This window comes from Lissotriton vulgaris, chromosome 3_1, assembly GCF_964263255.1.
Source record: "Lissotriton vulgaris chromosome 3_1, aLisVul1.2, whole genome shotgun sequence".
Taxonomy (NCBI): Eukaryota; Metazoa; Chordata; class Amphibia; order Caudata; family Salamandridae; genus Lissotriton; species Lissotriton vulgaris.
Window position 1 is genome coordinate 1,048,220,690 of NC_141689.1, and position 20,799 is coordinate 1,048,241,488.

The 20,799-nt window shown below is 47.5% G+C and overlaps 1 protein-coding gene across 1 annotated transcript in view; it reads right to left on the reverse strand.

Annotated features, from left to right (window-relative positions):
• Positions 1-746, reverse strand: part of ADAMTSL1 (ADAMTS like 1) — a 796,153-nt gene extending 795,407 nt beyond the window's left edge. Inside the window, exon 1 of the mRNA XM_086961466.1 lies at positions 595-746. Coding sequence (XP_086817592.1) covers positions 595-663 — 69 coding nt within the window. The 5' untranslated portion in view covers positions 664-746. The remainder of the gene's footprint in view (positions 1-594) is intronic.
• Between the last annotated feature and the right edge of the window lie 20,053 nt (positions 747-20,799).

Consider the following 20,799-nt stretch of genomic DNA (forward strand, 5'->3'; position numbering starts at 1 on the left):
CTTGGGAAAAAAAGCACACTGATCCAGCGTGACAGGTCACACCCTCCACCCATCCATCCTGAGTGGTCATTCTCCACCCATGTTAACATGTCACCCTTCACCTATCCCCCAGGGCATTTTCGACCCATCCTGAGATGCCAACCAGATCGCCCCAGCCACCTATTCTGTAAATTCATCCTCCCCTGGGTCTGACAGGCCAATCTCCAACCATCCTGACTTGTGACTTTCAACCCAGCCTAACCAGTCACCGCCCACCTATCTTGACAGGTCACTCTACACCCTTCCTGACCGGTCACTTTCCACCCAGCTTGGTATGCCACTTGCAGTCGATCGGGATGTAACACGCCACCCGTCGTGCAAGTCATTCACACCCAAGCTGTCAGGCGACCCTCCATCATTCACTTTCAGCTCTTCCGGACAGATCGCGTCCACCCGTCCTGACAAGTTACCCTGAGACTCTCCTGACAGCTGCTGTCCTCCAGTCGTGACAGTGTGCCCCATCCTGACCGGACGGCGCCCCCGCCATGCACTCACTCCTCAGTGCTGGGGCAGGGGGCACAGCTCCTAGAAGTGAAAGCGAAGGCATGTACTCACCAGGAGCAGGGCGGCCACCAGGGGCAGCAGCAGGGGCGGCAGCGGTGCCCGGGGGCGGCGGCTGTCCATGCCGGGGCAGGAGGCTGGGTGCTGCTGGAGGCGCTGCTGCCGGACGGGGAGTTCTTCTGTGCGCTGCCTCTCGCCGCCCCTCCTCCTCCTCCTCTCTCCAGCCCTCCCTCCTTCCTTCCCTCCAGCAGCGGCTCGCGCTCCTGAGCCTAGGTGCGGAGGCAGCGGCCGGGCTTCCAGCCACCGGTGTGCCGTGCACGGTCTGCAGAGGCCCGGGGCGCGGGCTGAGCTCGGGCCGGGACGCACGTGAGGGGGCTCAGCGCCGCAGGGGGGCGCTGCATGGCGGAGCGCGTGGAGGTGCTGATGCTGAGCAGCGAGGGGGCATACTGAGGCACCGCGCGCTCGAGGGCAGAGACTCCGCGCTGGGAGGGGCGCGGGCGGCGGGGTGGTTAACAAGGAGTGAGCGGTGGAACACCCCCAAACAGGATGGGCGACACTCTGGGGTTAGAGTGTGTGTGTGTGTGGGGCAGCTCTGTTAGAGATAAAGTGTGGGGGGCAAGCAACTCTTTTGGGGATAGAGGGGGGAAAGGCAGCTCTGCATGGAATGAGAGGGGGTAGGTGTGGAAATATAGAAGAGTGAGCAACGGAACAACCCCAAACAGCATGGGCGACACTTTGGGGTTAGAGTGTGTGGGGGCAGCTCTGATAGAGATACAATGTGGGGGGCAACTCTTTTGGAGATAGAGGGGGAGAGGCAGCTCTGCATGGAGTGAGATGGAGTGTGCATGAAAATATAGAGGAGTAAGCAGTGGAACCTCCCCAAACAGGATGGGCGACACTATGGGGTTAGAGTGTGTGGGGGCAGCTCTGTTAGAGATAACGTGTTCGGGCAGCTCTTTTGGGGATAGAAAGGGGGAGAGGCAGCTCTGCACTGAGAGAGAGGGAGTATGTGTGACAATGTAGAGGAGTGAGCAGTGGAACCCCCCCACAGTGTAGAGATGTGTGAGGTAGTCTAGTGGTTGGGGGGCGGAGTCGTAGGAGGAGCAGGAACAGGAGGAGCCGGGGAAAGGAACTGGTCAGTTAGAGTAGGGACAGGAGACAGGTTGGAAGCATGATAATAAAGCTCCAGTAAGAATAAGGAATTGTGTCTGTGATTATTGTAGCAGGATGCTACAACTGGCGACGAGGGTGGGATGACACTGACCGCAGCCCACGAGACCACATACAGACACCCTGTCCCCATGCAGCGTCGAGGGAAGAGCTCCGCTGCCGAGTAAAGCTGAGGCCTGATGATTGTGGCCCAGAACAAGTAACCGCGACCCAAAGAAGCTAGGGAATCCCGAGGAAATCCCGACCTGGGAGCGCTGAAACGCTCGGTCGAAGAAACCCTGTGGCGCTGAAAGTGCGAGCCCCGCCGAGTGTGTGTAACCCAGCAGCCAGAAAGAAACAGGAGTCGGGAGCCCACTCCGACCCTGTACTGTGCCCAGGAAGGAAGAAGAAGTGCCCTAGAGCCGTGGACGGCGTCCCCGACGTGCCGCCAGCAAGCGCTGCTAAGAGCGCTGCAATTTGAGCCCGGGCGCTGTCGGAGATCGGGAAAACCTCACGCCTAATGCGTGAGGTTTGGCAGGTCGTCGGCGCGAGAGAGCGGGAACTGCAAAAGTGACCTGGGAGTCCACCACAGTCGAACCTGATGACTGCTGTGGCCGGTAAGGAGTGAATCCTGTGTGGACTGCCCCCGTGAAGGTCCACTGCCAAGCGCTGCTGAGCGCGGCAAAATTGGAGTCCGAGTGAATCCAGACGTCGGAAAACCTCACGCTGGATGCGTGGGTTTTGGCATGCCCCGCCGAAGGACCCTGCAAAGTAAGGCGGGAGCCCACCCCATCCTCACCTGACTGTGGCCTTGACCAGAGGGAGCCAAATCCGGAGTGTGCTGATCCTGAAAACGACTGCCGGTGAGTCCTGTGTGAAGAAAAGGGGTCGAATGAAGAGAGAGAAAGTAGTGCCTGTAGATGATCACGGCGGCCATCTTTGAGTCAGGCAACTTTTGGGACATCCTCCCTGTGCAAACTGTAGGCGGCCATTTTGAGGTCAGGCGAGCTGAGTTTCACAACAAGCATTGGCGAACAGAACAGAAACAAGCATTGGCGAAGAACAAACAAGCATTGGCGAAGAACAAACAAGCTTTGGCGAAGAACAAACAAGCATTGGCGAAGACCAAACAAGCATTGGCGAAGATCAAACAAGAAGTGGCAAAGACCAAACAAGCAGTGGCAAAGACCAAACAAGCATTGGCGAAGATCAAACAAGCATTGGCGAAGACCAAACGAGCATTGGCGAAGACCAAACAAGTACTGGCGAAGACCAAACGAGCATTGGCGAAGACCAAACAAGTACTGGCGAAGACCAAACAAGCACTGGCGAAGGCCAAACAAGCACTGGCGAAGGCCAAACAAGCACTGGCGAAGGCCAAACAAGCACTGGCGAAGACCACACAAGTACTATCAAGAGCCAACAGACATACTGTGGCGAGTAGGAACCAACAAGCAGTGGCGAAAGGGAACAAACAAGTATTGGTGCATGCAAATAACCAAACATTGGTATATGCAAATAAACATGCACTGGTAAATGCCAAGAATTAGGCATTGGTAAGGCAAGTAAATAAGCGTGGATAATGGCGCGTGAACAACAATGAACAAGTCTTAGCAACCAAGACAGAAGAAGCACATGCAAACACGAGAGTGAATCAACTAACAAGCACGAGCAACCACAAGAGTGATTTACCACACATGCATTGACAAAACAAATGTCAGCACGGGTGGAAACGCGAACATTGAGAAACGCAAGTGAATGCACAGTGGCGAATGCAATGAAGTAGCACGTGTCTCTAAAATAAAAGAGGCACAAGCAAACACAAGGACCAAGCAAAGACAACAGCACAAAGGAACAAGCATAAGCAAATGCAAGAGACCGATAAAGACGACACTGAGCACAAACCAAAGAGCGCCGAAGAGAGAAGAGCTGCTGGGCAGAACTGCAGAAGACCCAGAGGAGGGCAGTCCTACAGAGGACCCCGGAGAAAGTAGAACCATCCAAGTTCGTTCACCAGAATCTCCCTCTCTCATGGCGGGAAGAGACGTAGCACCGCAGGTCACTCCAGACAGTGAAGTACCGCCCCCGGCGATGCAGACTGATGATTGGATCTCGGATCTCAAACGACACCGGTGGCTCGAAGCACTAGAAGATTTCTTAAAAGCCAATGGTGAACAAAGAGAGAGGAAGTGTCTACTACTACTCCTCCATTTGGTGGGTCCGGAGGGCCGATGCCCAATCAGGACATTTTCCAAGGAGGACACCGAAATCTATAAAAGACTCCAAAGGGAGCTCTGTGCTCATCTCAACGCACAGACAGATGTGGACCATAATCGCATGGCTTTCAATACAGCACGGCAGGAACCAGGCGAACCGCTGCCAAACTTCATCACTCGTTTGCAAAGTATGGTACGAGATTGCCACTTCAACACTTTCACAAATGAGGATGCGGTTCGACTTCGGATCATTGAAGGGTGCACAAATCCTGACACAAAGTGTAAGATCCTGCAAGGTCATTGGTCGTTAAAGGAGATCATCAAGAAGGCCGACATTGGAATGCAAATCAAAGCAAGAGAAGGATTGAAAGACGTGCACCTAAGCGCAAATCATCAAGATACCGAGGAAGATAGAACTCAGAAAACAAACAGAACTGAAAGGAGAGAGAGGGAAGGCAGACCAGCAAAAAGACAACGGGAAAGATACGGTGACAAAGAAAGTGACACAGATTATTCAGGGTCAGACTCCTCAACATCCGACCACTCGAAGTCAACCAAGGATCACCCGGAATCAGATGACCCAGGGGCGACCATCCAAAAGACCGGTCCAAGAAGTCATTCACCTCCCAGGAGTTCCTCAAGGCGTCACTCAAGGTATGACACACAATGCTCTGATGGGGAAAGATCAAGTGCAGATCGCATCCCTGGACAAGAGGGCATCCGGCACAGCAAGTGGGAGAGAAAGAATAACCAGAGAAGAATGGGTCGCACTGGTCAACACCGGAAGTCGGCGCAGGAACATCAGTCGACAAGCAGTGAAGACGAGTCCAAGGAAACACCTGGCCGAAGAACACATACAACTCAAATCAGAAGTGTTGGAGCATCCAACAAGAGGGAAGGAGAAACAGGTCACACAAGACGGACTGATCCTCCATTGCAACGAACCAAACAAGAAGGCAATGAGGCAGACGCTTGGGATCAAGCACAAGGAACAAGCACAGGATCATCAAACAACCTCCCAAATGGGACAGCATTGAAGACGTTCCGACAAAGGCACACGGAGAAACATCTCAACGACAACTCAAAGGGGAAGTACAATTCGCCATGGATTACGGACTTCAAAAATCCACTACCAAAGACAGTTTCAGAGAAAAGTTGGAGAAGGAGAGGGGAGAAGAATCTCTCTGACACTGAGTGCACATCCATCCGATCCTGGAGGTCGACAAAAGACTTCTCTGACCCAGAAAGCACGTTCATGTCCAGGAACTCCTCTGACTCAGAGAGTGCGTCCGTCCGATCCTGGAGGTCAACAAGAGACTTCTCTGACCCAGAGAGCACAGCTGTCCGATCCCGTGAGTCGACCAAGTCATGGTCCCGACAACAGCCACGGCGTCAACCACCCGACCGCGCCATAGGACCAAAGGGCACCCTTCCTGTCAAGAGTAACGTAACACACACTAAGGTCTCTGATTACTCAGCCACGCCACAAGGCAATCTGTCATGTCAATCACAAACATATCCGGACATGGACCAGACACCGTCACCCCTGAAGGGGTCCGAAAGGCTGACTCAAAGGACCTATAAAAGAAAAACAGAGACAGCGGACCTTAGTCATCGGACGGGAAGGGACCTGACAGCCAGTCCGCAGAGAAAGCCGGACATGTCAGCAGAGAGGGATCATCGGATGAGTGAAAAACATGCCCATGCACAGATAGACAATGAGATCGTCAGACAATCCGAGGTTGTGCATGAGTTACTGAACCGAACCAAGACAGTCTCGTCAGATAATACCATACTGTCTGATGGGCATGACCCAGAGGTGAAAGACAGTGTCGCCCTCGACCGGACAAGACAAGAAGGGGCAAGGGTAAGCGCAGGTCCCCATAAAAGGACCAGAACCTTGTCCACTCATGAAAGGGACCGAGCACCCGAACCAACTGTTACACCACCAGAAGAAAATATGAGGACTGCAGACCGTGAGAGTGAACCGCTCACCCGCATTGTGGTCAAGAACGTCCTGATCAAGACACCGGAAAGAGTGACCAAAGCCAAACCCACCACTGACTCGACGCTATTGAGGCTTGAAGAACAGACCGTCCGCCAACCCGTGTGGTGGATTGAAGAACTGCGAACACTGAGGACATTAAGCTCACTTTGTCAAGAAAGGGGGAGATGTAGAGATGTGTGAGGTAGTCTAGTGGTTGGGGGGCGGAGTCGTAGGAGGAGCAGGAACAGGAGGAGCCGGGGAAAGGAACTGGTCAGTTAGAGTAGGGACAGGAGACAGGTTGGAAGCATGATAATAAAGCTCCAGTAAGAATAAGGAATTGTGTCTGTGATTATTGTAGCAGGATGCTACACACAGGATGGGCGACACTATGGGGTTAGAGTGAGTGCGGTGGGGGCAGCTCTGTTAGAGATAAAGTGTGGGGGCGGCTCTTTTGGGATAGAGAGGCAGCTCTGCATGGAGTGAGCAGGGACCAGGGAGTGTGCGAAAATATAGAGAGGAGGGAGCGGGTGTAAAAGGGAAAGTACACACGGCGGCAGAGTGGGGCGAACACCTGACTGTGAGGGAACGAACCCGAGGAATGCACACGTCTGCGTGACGTATGGGACGCCGGGGGCGTCATGAACCGCGCACAGTAGGAGCTCGCGGTACAGTGTACACAGAGCGCACGAGACCGGCCCCAGGGGAGAGCGAGAGAGATTTGTTGCAGGTCGCTGCGCGAGGACATGCGCGCGCGCTGCTAGATGAGAAGGCGTGCACCATATACAAACTGCGCACACGGCTTGCCGCACATAGGAGGGATGCTTGAAGAAACGCACACATGGGGCGAGTGAGCTGAATCATAAAGGGCAGCACGAGGGAAGGCACAGAAGGTGGGGATACACACTTGGCTGCATTAGGGAGTTCCTCAATGGTTCAAGGGGATTTGCACGTGGTGTTTGATGGTATACATGGGGCAACACCTGGGAACACGTAGGGCATTTGAAAGTTCGAGTACCTGCAGTTGTCAGGAGGAAGCATGTACTGTAACCGTGAGTATATGCACTTCCATATTCCTATTTCTTTTTGAGTTCAAATCTTTTTTATTGAGCAATAACAAAAATGATAACGGCCATAAGGCATCAGTAGAGTTACAATCGTATTGGAGTGACGCCGTAATCAAACATGGATCAGTACATATAAAACAATACATACATACATACAGTAAAGGAAAATAAAGTATATTGAAAACAAGAAATTAAATGTCAGTCCAGGTCTGTAAAAGAGATGAGATGAATGGATAAACAAGCAAGATAAACAATATAATATACCATTCATATTCCTATTTCAAGCACCGTGTAGACATGATAGCACCGGAGGTGGGAGGGGGACACACAGTGGCTGCAGGCTACTGCCGGACAGCACAAGTTCACGAGCCGGCGGCAGAGTTCACTTCGTGGGCACGCAGAGTTCAGACTCGGCGCGTGAAAGGGGCGCCAGTCCCTCAGCACACTTCGGAATGCTCCGGTCCCGAGGGGGGGATGTGCGGCCTATAAGCGCCTCAATCGGATGGTATCCGGGCAGCAGGCACAGCAATGCCACTCGCTCATTGGTGGACTGGGCTGCCTAAAAGTTCTGTAAGGAATTTGGAGCTGCAGTCTTTAAATATAACAGATTACGTCAAGGAGGTGGACGGGCCAACAAATTAACAGAGAGAGCCGAGCCAGAGCTTAACCAAGGGTTGGCTCTGGCTCTTAGAACCCATGCACGAGCCGAGCCTTGAACATATTTGGCATGTAAATCATGCAACAAGCATCATTTTAGAACATAATAAGCAGTGGCGGCTGCCTTTTACCCAGGGTGGGGGGCAGCGGGGGTGGGCGGGAATGAGGGAACACAAAAAAATATAAAATACTTACCTTGAGGCGCGACGCAACGTCCTCCTCCAGGCGCGTAACACCCATTGGGCTCACGGGGCTTCAGCCCCCCGTCGTGAGTGTCAGCCGGGCGGAGACAGCTTCGCGGGCTGGCGAGCATCTAATTGCAGCCGCACCCGAGTACTTAACAGGTCTTTAAAAGACCATGTACTTGTAAATGAGGCTTTGTTGTGTGTTCACCCCTCCTTACAGCCACTCTGTCAATGGTTGGAAGAATTAGCCCCCCCCGAAATTTGCCTCTAGTTTCCCGCCTGTCTTCCTCCACCGTCGTCTCTCTTGCAGGCAGACTCTGGGACCCAGGAAACTGCACTAGCCAATCCTGGCCATGCTCTCACAGCAAGAGAGCAGTGCTAGGATTGGTTACTCAGCGTTTTTATGAGCACTGGAGGCCTGCGTTTTCTCTAACCCAGCTGTCTAAGACATCTAGGTTAGAGACTTTAAAAGTTAGCATTTTTGGCTCGACGTTGCAAAACAGCCGGCCATAGAGACCTTCACATTTTAAAGCGCACAGCTCCCTGCTGCTGCCACTCAGCAGCGCTGGCGCGCTCCGTCCTGGCACTTAGTTCAGGACGGGTTGCAGAAAAATAAAACGATAATAAATAAACTTTATTACCGTTTTATTTATTTTTCAGCTCTGGGGCTTGTGGGGCGTCGCTCCTCCACCCAAATGGAGTAGCCGCCCCTGATAATAAGTTGTATACAACATTCAAAATTTGTATTCCTTTAATACACGGAAGCATTTCAAGTTAGTGCATTGGATTTTATCTCTGCATGGAGAACTGTTTATTCAAAGTGAGAGCTTTTAAACACACACTTAGAAATATTCCTGCCACAGCCCTGATGACAATGCTATTAGTGAACTAAGAGGGAAGTCAGTTGTCAGACGCCCCTCAAATGGTTTCCAGGATTCTTATTATAGATGGAGCAATATTACAGTCTATTAAATCAAGCACAAGAGTTGTTATTTACAGCACACCTGCTGAAATCCTTAATTCTATGAGTGTGATGTAGAGCTTAGATGACAGACATAATTCTCATTTTATTTTTGGCAATGTTATATATCGTGAACTTTGCTCAAGGACATAAGAGTGCCTTACACCAAACACAGAGTTCGTCACACCTTTTTTTGTTACAAAGAGATTTCAAAAAGTACTGAGTCAAAGACCAGGATTCGGACCTGGTTCCCTTCGTTGCAGGGTTAGCATCTGTAGCAACCAGGCCACACCGCCTTCCTTGAAAGCTCGACTCAATTTGGGCATCAGGTTCCAAGAGGACCCCGAACTGAGCCAGAGCCAGGTTTCTGGCTGGAGAGTGGCTCAAGCTTTCAGTGGCTTGCACATCTCTGGATTACAAAAAACATAGGGCTGACTTACAAGCCCATTGTGCCGATGGTGCTTCACTTTTTTGATGGATTGGCGGCACAGAGTGCAGACCCATATCTACGAGGCATGCAAAGCCACTTTGCATGGCTTACCGTGGCCTTGTAGATATGGAGTATAGCAAAACAGTGCAAGATGCTGCATTGCTTTACTCTGCGTCAGAGACTCTCCATGGGCAATGCGGAGGGTGTTGCCATGCAACACCCATGGATTCTGTTGCATTCCCAGATTTACAAGACTTGTAAACCTGGGAATGTGCCAAAAGCCTACACCTTCCCAGGGAAGGCATAACGAGGAGAAATAACTTTTTTTACCTAGTTTTTTCCTCTTTCAATATGTACTGGACACATATATAGAAGGAAAAAACATCTCCATTGATTGTTGTTGTGCAAGGTGTTTCTTCAGGAACAAAAACATTTTTTTTTATAAAGCAGACACCTTTGCACCATGGCACAAGGGTGCCTGCTTTGGTGCAAGGCAGCCAATGTCATACAATCACCCCAGTACAGAGATCTGGGTCTAAATCCATCGTTTTTTTGCTCACCACACCAACCCAGTTCAGACATGGCCATATACAAATCAGCCTTGACCCTGTGCCTCATGGGAACAGTCCATCCCGAACGGCCAAGCCATGTCTTTCCTGGACCGGAATCAAGCATCCTAGGACCGGTTTCTGGCTATCAGCCATCATCAGCCAGGATAGCTTGACTCCAGTGGTGTGGAGAGCATGGGACTCACGTCTGAGCATACCCGTCCCACTCGGGGTGACAAATGCAAAAACAACAGTTGATGGACTGAATGCAGAACAATGTCCTACATTCACCCCAGCACAGAGATCTGGGCCTAAATCCATTGTTTTTTTGCTCATCACAACAACCTAGTTCAGACATGGCCATATGCAAATCAGCCTTGACCTTTTGCCTCATGGGAACAGTCCAGCCCGAACTGCCGAGCCATGTCTTTCCTGGACCGGAATCAAGCATCCTAGGACTGGTTTCTGGCTATCAGCCGTCATCAGCCAGGATAGCTTGACTCCAGTGATGTGGAGAGCACTTTTTGCATTTGTATCTCATAGATACAGCGCATTCCTGCCCTTTTCTTTTGACGTAGGGGAGAGCAGCAAAGTGATTGCTGCGCTGCCCTGAGTCCAAAATGAGTAAATGAGACCCTTAGTTTATTCCGTTCAATAGTTTCTTCATTTTCACAAATTAACATAGAGTGTCACGTCTAAAGTCATTTGGTATTTTCTTTTCTCACAACCATAATGCTTGTCTTTGTAGACCAAGACCTTTGGATGTATTGTCAGTACTATCACTGTTCTCACATTTAGTTCCTACCCAGAAGCCCCGCTTGGAGCACCTATTTTTGGAAGGTGGCTTTTCTTTAAGCATTATTTTCCCATCCCCCTCCTCGCTTCACTGCTCACTAACATAATGTGTATTTGTAAGGCACTCCTTTCACACATAGGCATCTTGGTGCTAAATAACATAGGTTTATTGCTACCCAACGGTCCTCCTTTTATCAACATCAGATGGATGAAAGGTTGAGTGGAAATCCAGGTGGATTTGAACCAGAGTCCATGAGGTCAAACACAAGTCCCTACAGTGGGCACATTAGTCCACTGAGCCACCAGACCCATCCAATGAAGCTTGAGGACTGACCTGAAGAAGTCTAGACTCAGAGTAATGGAATACCGGTAAGTTATGATGTATGCTTTTTGTATTGGTCCAAAAATAAAGCAAAACTTGCTTGACACACGAGCAACTGCCTCAATACAGTCCAACCGTAATCATTTCAAAAAGTAGAACAACATATATTAGGGTATTTTATGTTATGCAAACAGCTAAAACAGCTCTCCAGCAATGAACTCCATTTTTAGTCTCCGTGCATCATTTTGTGTTGTACAGTGAGAAGCAAAGTGACATTCTAAGAGAGAAAATCGACTTACAATAAACTCCCTCACTTGTCTGGTACAGCTCAGGGTAGAACTGCACTTTGTCTAGCAGAGTGTGGAGGTTTTGTCTAGTGACCCTCCTGTTTTTCTCACAAAAACTACAAAAATACATAAGGTTATACATAATTGTGCTTTTTATGTGAAAAAAGCACAACATTCATAAAGAGTTAACTATCGTATTTTAACCATTTTTTATGCAACTCGATTTAGGTATTTTCTCTCGTGCCAACTCACCTGTGAAGAAAAGTCATATAGAGTATTCTCACATAGTAAAGGCTGATCTTAAGACTACCATCGACATATTTTCAGCATAGCAGTTAAGAGGGAAAATAACCTTTTTTTGTTATTTATGGCATGTTTACTGCATGTACCAGTTCAACTGTGGATAAATAGTACACTATGCTTGTTTGCAAAGCTATACTGGAAGCCAACATCAGCGGTAGCAAAATTGTTCAAAGCAGCCACACCCTTCAGAAAGATATGAAATTGGGTACCAGGTTGGGGGGCATGGCTGCCCATCTAGCTGGTCCCAAGCTTGCTGCCTACTGGGAAAATGCCAGTGTGACAGCATGGCCAGTCAGGACCTGCTTATGTTAGAACCAGGAAACCAGAATCTTCATGAAGTAAGCACAGGTCACCAAACAAGAACAACGGCAACCTATTATTGTGTAATAAAAATGTAAAAACATCCCTGAACTTGGCCTCATAGGATCCCACAGTGGAGAGGGCACCCCTTAATCATATTCAGCATATACACCCAATAATTTGGTCTCCTCCCCCTATCTGCCCACTCTATCAAGTGCTTTGACACCCTCTTGAGTTTTGGCATAATGTTTATTGTACGTGCTTCAGACATCACTTTGGGTGCTTTCACTACACAGAAAGGTGACAGAAGAAGTAAAACCCTGCTCAAAGTCACTTTGTGTGTATGAAGCCAGAGTGAGTCTTGGCACTTCACTGACCTACACAGTGTGAAATATCTCTCTTTTCCTCTTATGATAACAGCCTACAATACTTGCTTGTAGCATCAGTGTGGCGCCACCTGCTGGTGAGGCCGAAGGCAGCTGCCTTGTGTTGTCTTGTTTGTCCTAGAACGGGTCTTGGGAGTACAACCACCCAAAGGTCTACACATGACAAGGAAAACTCAACCTTCCATCCTTCCGATGTGAATCAAATGAGAACCATTGCGTTGGGCCGTATTAATAAAATCTCCATTGGACTGTTGAGGTCAGAATAGTCTGTTGGATTCCTCACAGTGCTTAATTTGAACTCACATATACAGGTGAGGCACACAAGCACTCAGTTTTGGGGCCCGGCACTTAATTTTACTAATCAGATTTTGACTCAGAGCATAGAAAGAGACAAAAAAACTTGAAGAGGGAGGAAGGGAAAATAGAAAAACAGTGACAAAGAGATAAAGCAATGATGAAAAAAGCCTGAAAGAGTGACATAAGTGGACAGGGAGCATCTGGTGGTGGACGAAAGAGGAATGAGGTGGAATCAAGACTACTCACCCTTGGCATTCGGCACCTCTGATATTAGATTGCACCGACCACAGGCTTTTGATAAAAACTTTGGGCACAGGCACTTATTCTTTTACAAATTAAATACTGATTCCTCAACACTGAAATCTATCTGCAAACAAATTGCTCATTCACCGTACTGGAAGCCAAGGGTCTGCTGGTGGGAGGTTGGAAAGGAGGTGGAAATGTTGTCAATGTTGAAAACTAGGGGGCATTTTGCATACGATCCCTCAGTAAATACATATTGTCAACCCTTTCACACAAATTCACTTAACTTTAAGATATGACATATTTTCTGGCTTGGTCAGGTAAGACACTGAAGCCAAAATAAATATTTTTTTAGTGTTGGTAGCTCCAAGTCGTTTTGGACTTTGAGTGACTGAGGTCAAGCAATTTGAGCTAACAATAAGCTTTTGGTATATGCATGTTGAGGTTCACAAAGATACCCCACTGTGTTTTCGATGCAGTGCCCAGCCCTAAGTGGAAGTCTCCATTGCTAGCATACATGTACCAGATCTTACTTTCTTCTCCATTTGGGCAAATCACACACTGTTTCGCTCACAAAAAAGAGTAAATCTAGGAGAGCAGCTTATGTTTGGCCTAAATTTACTATTTACTTTGGAATGTACAGAATTCCAGAGGAAATCTCACAGTTTAATCATGCTTACTGTAACTGGGTGAATTGTTGTAAAGGAAGATGTACAGGAATTTATAGAGCACAAATCACCGAGCAGTTTCTAAGCGCTTGCTTAGGGAACCCGTCCTGGTATTCCCCTGTGAGATAACCCCAGCAGGGTATCCGCAAGGTGAAAGCCAGGCATCCCACCGCGAGGGGCCGTTGTGGAGATTAAGCAAGCTATTGCCCAGAGTTGCAGAGTGTGAACCCGTGAAGCGAGTAGGCACCGGAGCGAGAATTGTCGAGTCCATGGACATTTAAGGACTCAAGAGCCCGCCGAGCTGGGAATTGAACCCTGGTCCCGGGCTGACCTCTGCTTCCAGGTCTGCCTCCTCTAACCAGTGAGCCACACTTCTCCACTACATAGTCCAGCTGTACAAGCAGATAATCCTTTATTGTATCTTGCTTCTAGGATAGGAGAAGATAGAAGGTACAGATGCAGCCCCACCAGGAGCAAGCTCCTAGCAGCTCAGCATGAGTAGACCAACTGACACTGTAAGCAGAGAGACACCCAGGCATTCCATGATGTCATGGTACATTCTACAGAGCTCTCCACACCACTGGAGTCAAGCTATCCAGGCTGATGAAAGCTGATAGCCAGAAACCGGTCCTTGGATGCTTGATTCCGGTCTGGGAAAGACATGGCTTGGTAGTTCGGACTGGACTGTTCCCATGAGGCACAGGGTCAGAGCTGATTTGCATATAGCCAGTGTCTAACCCAGGGTGGTGTGGAGTGCAAAAAAACGATGGATTTAGGCCCAGATCCTTGTACTGGGGTGAACGTATGACATTGTTCTACATTCTGTCCATCAACTGTGTTTTTTGCGACCTCCAGGATGAGGCATCAGTGAAAAGCTGGAAATTCACACATACATATACCTGTGTATTTCTGATTGACAGAAAGACAAAAAACACACTCGCATTGTTCAATACGTTCCTCAAAGTAGCACATCTTTGACCACATTTACTCCCAAAAATATATCTCTACTTCTGCAGCACATATGCTCAAAAGTGCACAGTTTATGTTAACTTTCTCTATCATTGTTCAGAACATATTTTTTAAGTGTATTTGCTTTTTAGTTCTTGGCCTGAATCAGCGCATGCGCTGGTCTGGCCGAGACACTTAGTAGCTACTTTGAGAAGTGCTACTTTCCCGGCGACCAGCTTACTATCACGCGCACAAGAGCACGCGCGCATGCGTGTAATAGCAAGCTGGTGACCGGCAAGTTAGCACTTGCGGTGATGCGCGTGCTCACAACGCGCGTCACCACTCCCTTTTTTTGTGGTTTTTTTTCATTTCGCGGCCGCACGGCTTCACTTTTATGGCCTAGCGGCCAATGCTTGTCCTAGGTAAATAGCATTACCATCCTTGCCGTCACCATACTCCGGTTTCCAGAGGTTGCACATAATCACTTTCCCCCTTTCCTTTGTATTTCGGTTGTTTTGGTATAAATAAGATACTGTGTTCCGGACGCTGTTTCCCCGTCGCCGGAACCGCTAATTCATCACACAAAGTTAGCATTTTCCTTGACCCATCCTACCATCAATAACGTCTACAATTAGACGCTGCCACTGAATTCCCAAGGTCTTTCAACACAGTCCCTTTGCCTAACAAATTATTGACGGTGACCTGTAAGCGCTCCTTGTGATGCAGGTTTTGCCATGGACAACAAGACCTCAGGTGCAGACGCCTGGTGCGGTGTGTAGACTGCATTGTACTACAGGTACGACCAGTCATTAGACATGATTGTGTTAATGAGGAGAACTGTTTATTCTGCCTCATTTGCTCCTCCCGAGGACACTCCCGACTGAGCCTGCACTGAACCTGAACTATTGTCCGGAACGCGACAAAGACGGTTGGCAGAAGCATGAGGCACTGTTACACCTGGGGGAGGGGGCACCTGAGGGTTATTGTCCTGGACCTCGTGCTAAACAGGGCCCCGCACTTCAGCTTACGACAACAGATCAATGTCTCACAATAAAACCGGGACAATGAGACCTGCGAGTGCTGTGCTTTCAGCCACGAGGAAGAGAGATGTTTTGCTCAGCCTGGTGACACACGCTTTAGGGTCTCCTCGCCGCACAGAGTATCCTGCACAATGCACAGCATTTGCACGTTACCCTGTATCCTGTCAGTTGTACTTTTAACAACCCTAGTCAAAGCCGGTAGGTCTGTCCTATGCAAGCGTGCCATGTTTTATTTATTGCAAACGTACACATGAGCACAAAAATATTTAAAATAACAAACATAAACATTAAGATGAGGCCTAGCCACTAAGGGCCACCCATCCTGGCACTGACGAGTGCTGCTCTTCAGGAAGCTGTCACGTGTAATTGGCCATTATGCCCTCACTCGCGGTGCAAGGCAGCCAAAGGGTGAAGTTGGCTCACCCACTCCACAAGACTCTGTGCTGTGGTGAGCGGAAGCAAAATGTGAAATGGAGTTCAACAAACAACAGACGAAGAAGGATTATCAGAAGTCCCTGTATCTATGCATGGGTGTTGTTTTTTAAAGATTTCTTTTTGGAAAACATGATGTTGACTAAACAACTAAAGCTGTCCCCAGGCTGGGCCTAAAATAAAGCCCGGTGCCTTGCTGCACACACTGTTATTCTTATATTCTGAAATCCTTATGTGCTTGCTGTAAACCAACTCCCAATTGACACACATTGCACAGTTGTGAGGCATTAATTCAGTGAAAAGTAAAAGCACTTCAAATGAAGGTCGAGGTAAACTCTTCTGTGTCATTCCAAGTGTGTAACAGGAACCTAGGTACACGAGCAGAGCCGTGTATAGGTCTTTAAAACAAATATCAACAGACGATGTGTCAGGATTGGGGTGCATAGAGTGTGCATTCGCCCAAGTCTTCAACAGATGGATTTCTACAGGCCATGATTGTATGCATTTTTTTAATCAAAGTTCAGAAAGTAATTGACAGCAATAATGTACTAGGGGAGAACTGAGGTGCATCAGTATAGTTGTCAGGGAGTCAAAGGTGTAGTATAGCAATGTGGCCACAGGGGTGATTAGGGGTGCAATGACATGTGGGCTCATTTGGACACCGTGTCACTAGGGCAGAGTGGGCTGGTGCCGATGATGCATTGAGGCATTATAGGTCGCTACTTTAATGTGCCATTTACAGGGCAACACAATGTCAAAAGATTACAACAAAGGGACTAAAATGGCTTTGTTGCTAGGGAAAGGAAGCACCCGTAGGGCAAAACATCAATTTGTTCGGCAATATGAAAAACCTTGCACTGCAGCTCTTCCTTTAGCTGACTAATTTGAGTAAGTGGTTGCAAGTGAGGCCCACAAACACTTATTTTTTGGGGCCACCACTTATTTTTCCTCAACAGACTTTGATCCAGCTAAAGGGAGAAAAAAAACTTAAAAGGAGAAATAAGGAGGAAGAAAGATGGAAAACCAGTGACAAAGGGAGAAAGTAGGGATGATAAAGAACCTGAAGAGTGATAAACAAGCATTTACAATGCAATAGGTCTCGCATTTGCGAGAGTTTATGCTATTGGCATTGTAATTGACTATCCTTTATATTTATTTGTTTAAACAACCAACACATTAATAAAAGGCATTGTAATCTACAATGCCAATAGCTCAAACTCTAGTAAATGCGAGACCTATTGCATGTAAAGCGCTCCAATACCTTCGGGTTGCGTTTGAGCTATATAAATCTGCAAAAAAATAAAAATACATTTCACATGGTAATGTATGGATGTGCCTATACAATAATGTAGTCAGTCTTCTTTATTGTACTTTTTCAACATGTTACACATCAGCCACACTTTATATGACATAGCTTAAAAACAAAGGCAAAGCCAAAACCTCTGGCTAACCACTTATAAGTTCCCAAAGGCGAGACCTATTGGCTGTGCCAATGCTTGTTAAAGGTAGAAATCTAACTAAATAGAATTCCAAGAAATCAAAAATAATGTGATATTTGCAATACTTTTGTTGGAGGCAAGAACACAGTGCTTCATAAAGTTAAAGTGAGAATGCAGGGCCGTGTAACGGAAAACCTCATTACAGCAGACGACTTAAGAGAATACATGCTTTTCCTAACTCCACAGTATAACTTTGGGAGAATAAAAGTGAGAGGCGATCGAGAGGGGCAGAAACACTAACTCATGTTTACTTTTTATCAAAAGTACAGCACTCCATTTGACCCCTTATATGAGGAGGCCATCATTAAATCTACAAACAATATGTCTCTTTGGGCCTGGTCCCCACAGCCTTACACACACACACCCACACAAACACACACACACATTACATACTAGCATTCACCAGTAGATAGTTATAGTTAAGACATAGTTTCCATGGGAAAAGCATTTTTTGTTTTGCCAATTACTTTGGCGCCATTTGACGATACTTCACAAAATTTTCAAAACTAGAACGCGCTTGAGTTCAGCTGCTGTGTTGAAAGTTCAGGGGTGATTAGTCGAGTGGGCCGAGAAGGAGGGGGGTCCCAAAATTCATTTTCCCTGTTCAATTTCCCATAGGGATTTTAGATATGACTAAAGCCCAAAACGCTGGACAAAATTACACCAAATTTGGCAGAAAGTCTGGTCTTGATCCAGAAAGGGCCCTTTTTGTGATTTGGTGTAAATCAGTTCAGTAGTTTTAAAGTTATTAAAGAAAAAAGAAATATAGATAGCTAAGGGCACGGATCCACCATGGCACTCCGAGAATTCATGAACCAAAGGAATGCCATGATTGGCTGGCTGCAACCTGACCGGAAAGTTGAAGCCACAATTTCATGCATTGGGGCATAGTCCTGGAGCCCTCAGAATGTAAGTACATAGAGATTGAAGGGGTCTGATAGAAGGGTAGAGGTACCCTGACCCCAAGAGTGTGTTAGAGAGGTGGCAGAGGGGACTAATGAAGGTCAAGAAATTATCTTAAAATGCCTTTTTTCCACGTGCATGGACCAGCGGATCCCCAGCGACACTCAGGTGGTCCCACATGTAAAGTCGCAATGGATCTGCAATAAAAAAAAGAATACTCATAGGTCCACTCACAGAACCATAGACCCACTCACAGACCCACACAGGCACTCACATACCCACTCATGCACCCACATATCCACTCACAGACTCATATTGCCACTCACAAACCCACTCAAAGGCCCACACAAACACTCACATACTCATTCACGAACCAACACAGACACTCACACACCTACTCATAGACCCAAAGCACCACTCACTCATAGATCCAAACAGGCATTCACATACCCACTCGCAAACCCAGACATACACTCACACACCCAAACAGGCACTCACACAATCACAGTTCCACACACACCCACTCACAGACTTACACAGGCACTCACACACCCACACAGACACTCACACACCCACTCACAGATCCATAGTATGATTTACACACATAAACACACATGCACTCATAGAGCCACATAGGCACTCACACACCCACACACAGACTCACATAGGCACTCACACACCGACTCACAGACCTACACAACCACTCACACACCCGCTCACAGACCCACACAGACATTCACACACCCACTCACAGAATCATAGTGTGATTCACACACCTACTCACAGACCCATACAGCCATGGGTCATTGCTAGCAGATTCATTTCCCACTTGGGACTGTGTAACCCGGTTTACAGTGTCACCTATGAGCTCCTGAATATTATGTGCCTACCTCATATACGGATGTATGTTATTTTTTCATGATTGACTATGACAGCATGGAGGTTTTCACTATTTTCCCCACTCATTATTTTCCCCACTTGGGTTTATTGTTTGATTTATTAAGGTGTGGTAAGTGACACACTGATAAAATGGCGAGATTTGTAAAAGGCGTCAGGTTAGATGATTGCAAGAACCAGTCAGGCGTAATGACAAGTCTGTCTGTCTATAGGGCACATTATCATGAGTATTTGACCATGCCAAGATGGCCGCTGTGTTTTTACTTTGTGCACTGAGTCCGTTGTTTATGTTTACACATGAAGTTTTGAAAACTTTATTTAATGTTTATTTTTCTGAACACTACTCACCCGTGACCAAGGCGAGTTGTCGCTGAAACGCGTTGGGGGTTTAGTTCTATGAACTGTGTTCCATGCTGGAATAAAGAATATACTCACGAACCTTGCTGGATGGTCTAATTTGATGGTGAATATCGCATGGAGTTCGAGTGCATTTACACGTTTGTTAGCGTGTGGTGAAGCATAATATATATATATATATATATATATATATATATATATATATATATATATATTTATATATATATATATATATATCTATATATTTTGGAGTTGAAATTTTGAGTATGATATTTGTGTACCACAATATTTAAAGCTCAGTATTTTGGTAGATTGGCCTGCGTGTGTCTCCTCATTCCGTGCAGAATACTGGATTCTTTTGGCTCCCCTATACCACCTGATTTAAACTGGTGGTAATGGGAGTGGCGGGGATTGCTATGGGGTGGGAATGCAATTGGGTGTTAGGAGGAGGAGGGGAGTGTACTATATTCCACCTGTGCCATTGTAGGGGATTGACAGGGGCCGGGTGGTGCTTGTGCCTGGAACCACACAACTTTTACCCACCAGTTTGTTTCTAGGCTGTGAGGTAAGGTTTGGAGTTTCTACACCCAGTAATCTTGGGTGGTATTGTGGGCTAGCCAGGGCTTTAAGTGGGATAAAAAAACTAGCTAGGGTGGTCTCTCAAAGAGGCGTGGCCAATGTAATTAAGGAATTGGCTTAAAAACACATAAGCTAAAAATCTGTGCTTACCATAGTGTGCCACCCAACTTGTATTTTACTGTTTCTGTCATTGCACCCAGATATATGATACAACAAGTAACATCATACCTACAAGAAATCAGGACTATTAGCTTTGTCAATGGTTATTAGTTGCATAAGATAAATAAGCAGCAACTATCGCTTGTATATAATATTGAAAAAACATCCACTTAAAGCCCTGGTGACACCACAACAATGTTGCTGCTCTTGAGTTTCAAAAAGAGAAAGGCAATCCAGAGGGAAAATGACTTTCTTTAAAGGATTTTCCTTTTCCATCAACACTCACCTGGCATGACGTCATGCTGTAACTTCTCCACTAGTGAGAAGTAAGCAGTGTGAGCACGCGCACATCGATGTGCCTGCTGTCACTGCAGTCTGGAAAAAAACGGACCGCATATGCCAGGGCACAAACAGAGCCAGATAGAGACCCATTTCGAGGCTCCCTTTAAAAAACTGTCAGTGCTCAGCACCGGAGAGACCTAGCCCACTTAACCCCTCCCACGCTCATGACGAGCTCAGCTCGTCATTAGCCACGGTTCTCGTGTGCTCATGGCTAATTCCCCTCCTGTGCTGGGCGTTCTAAGGAACGGGCGTGGTCATGATGAGCTCAGCTCGTCATGAGCACACGAGAACCGTGGCTCATGACG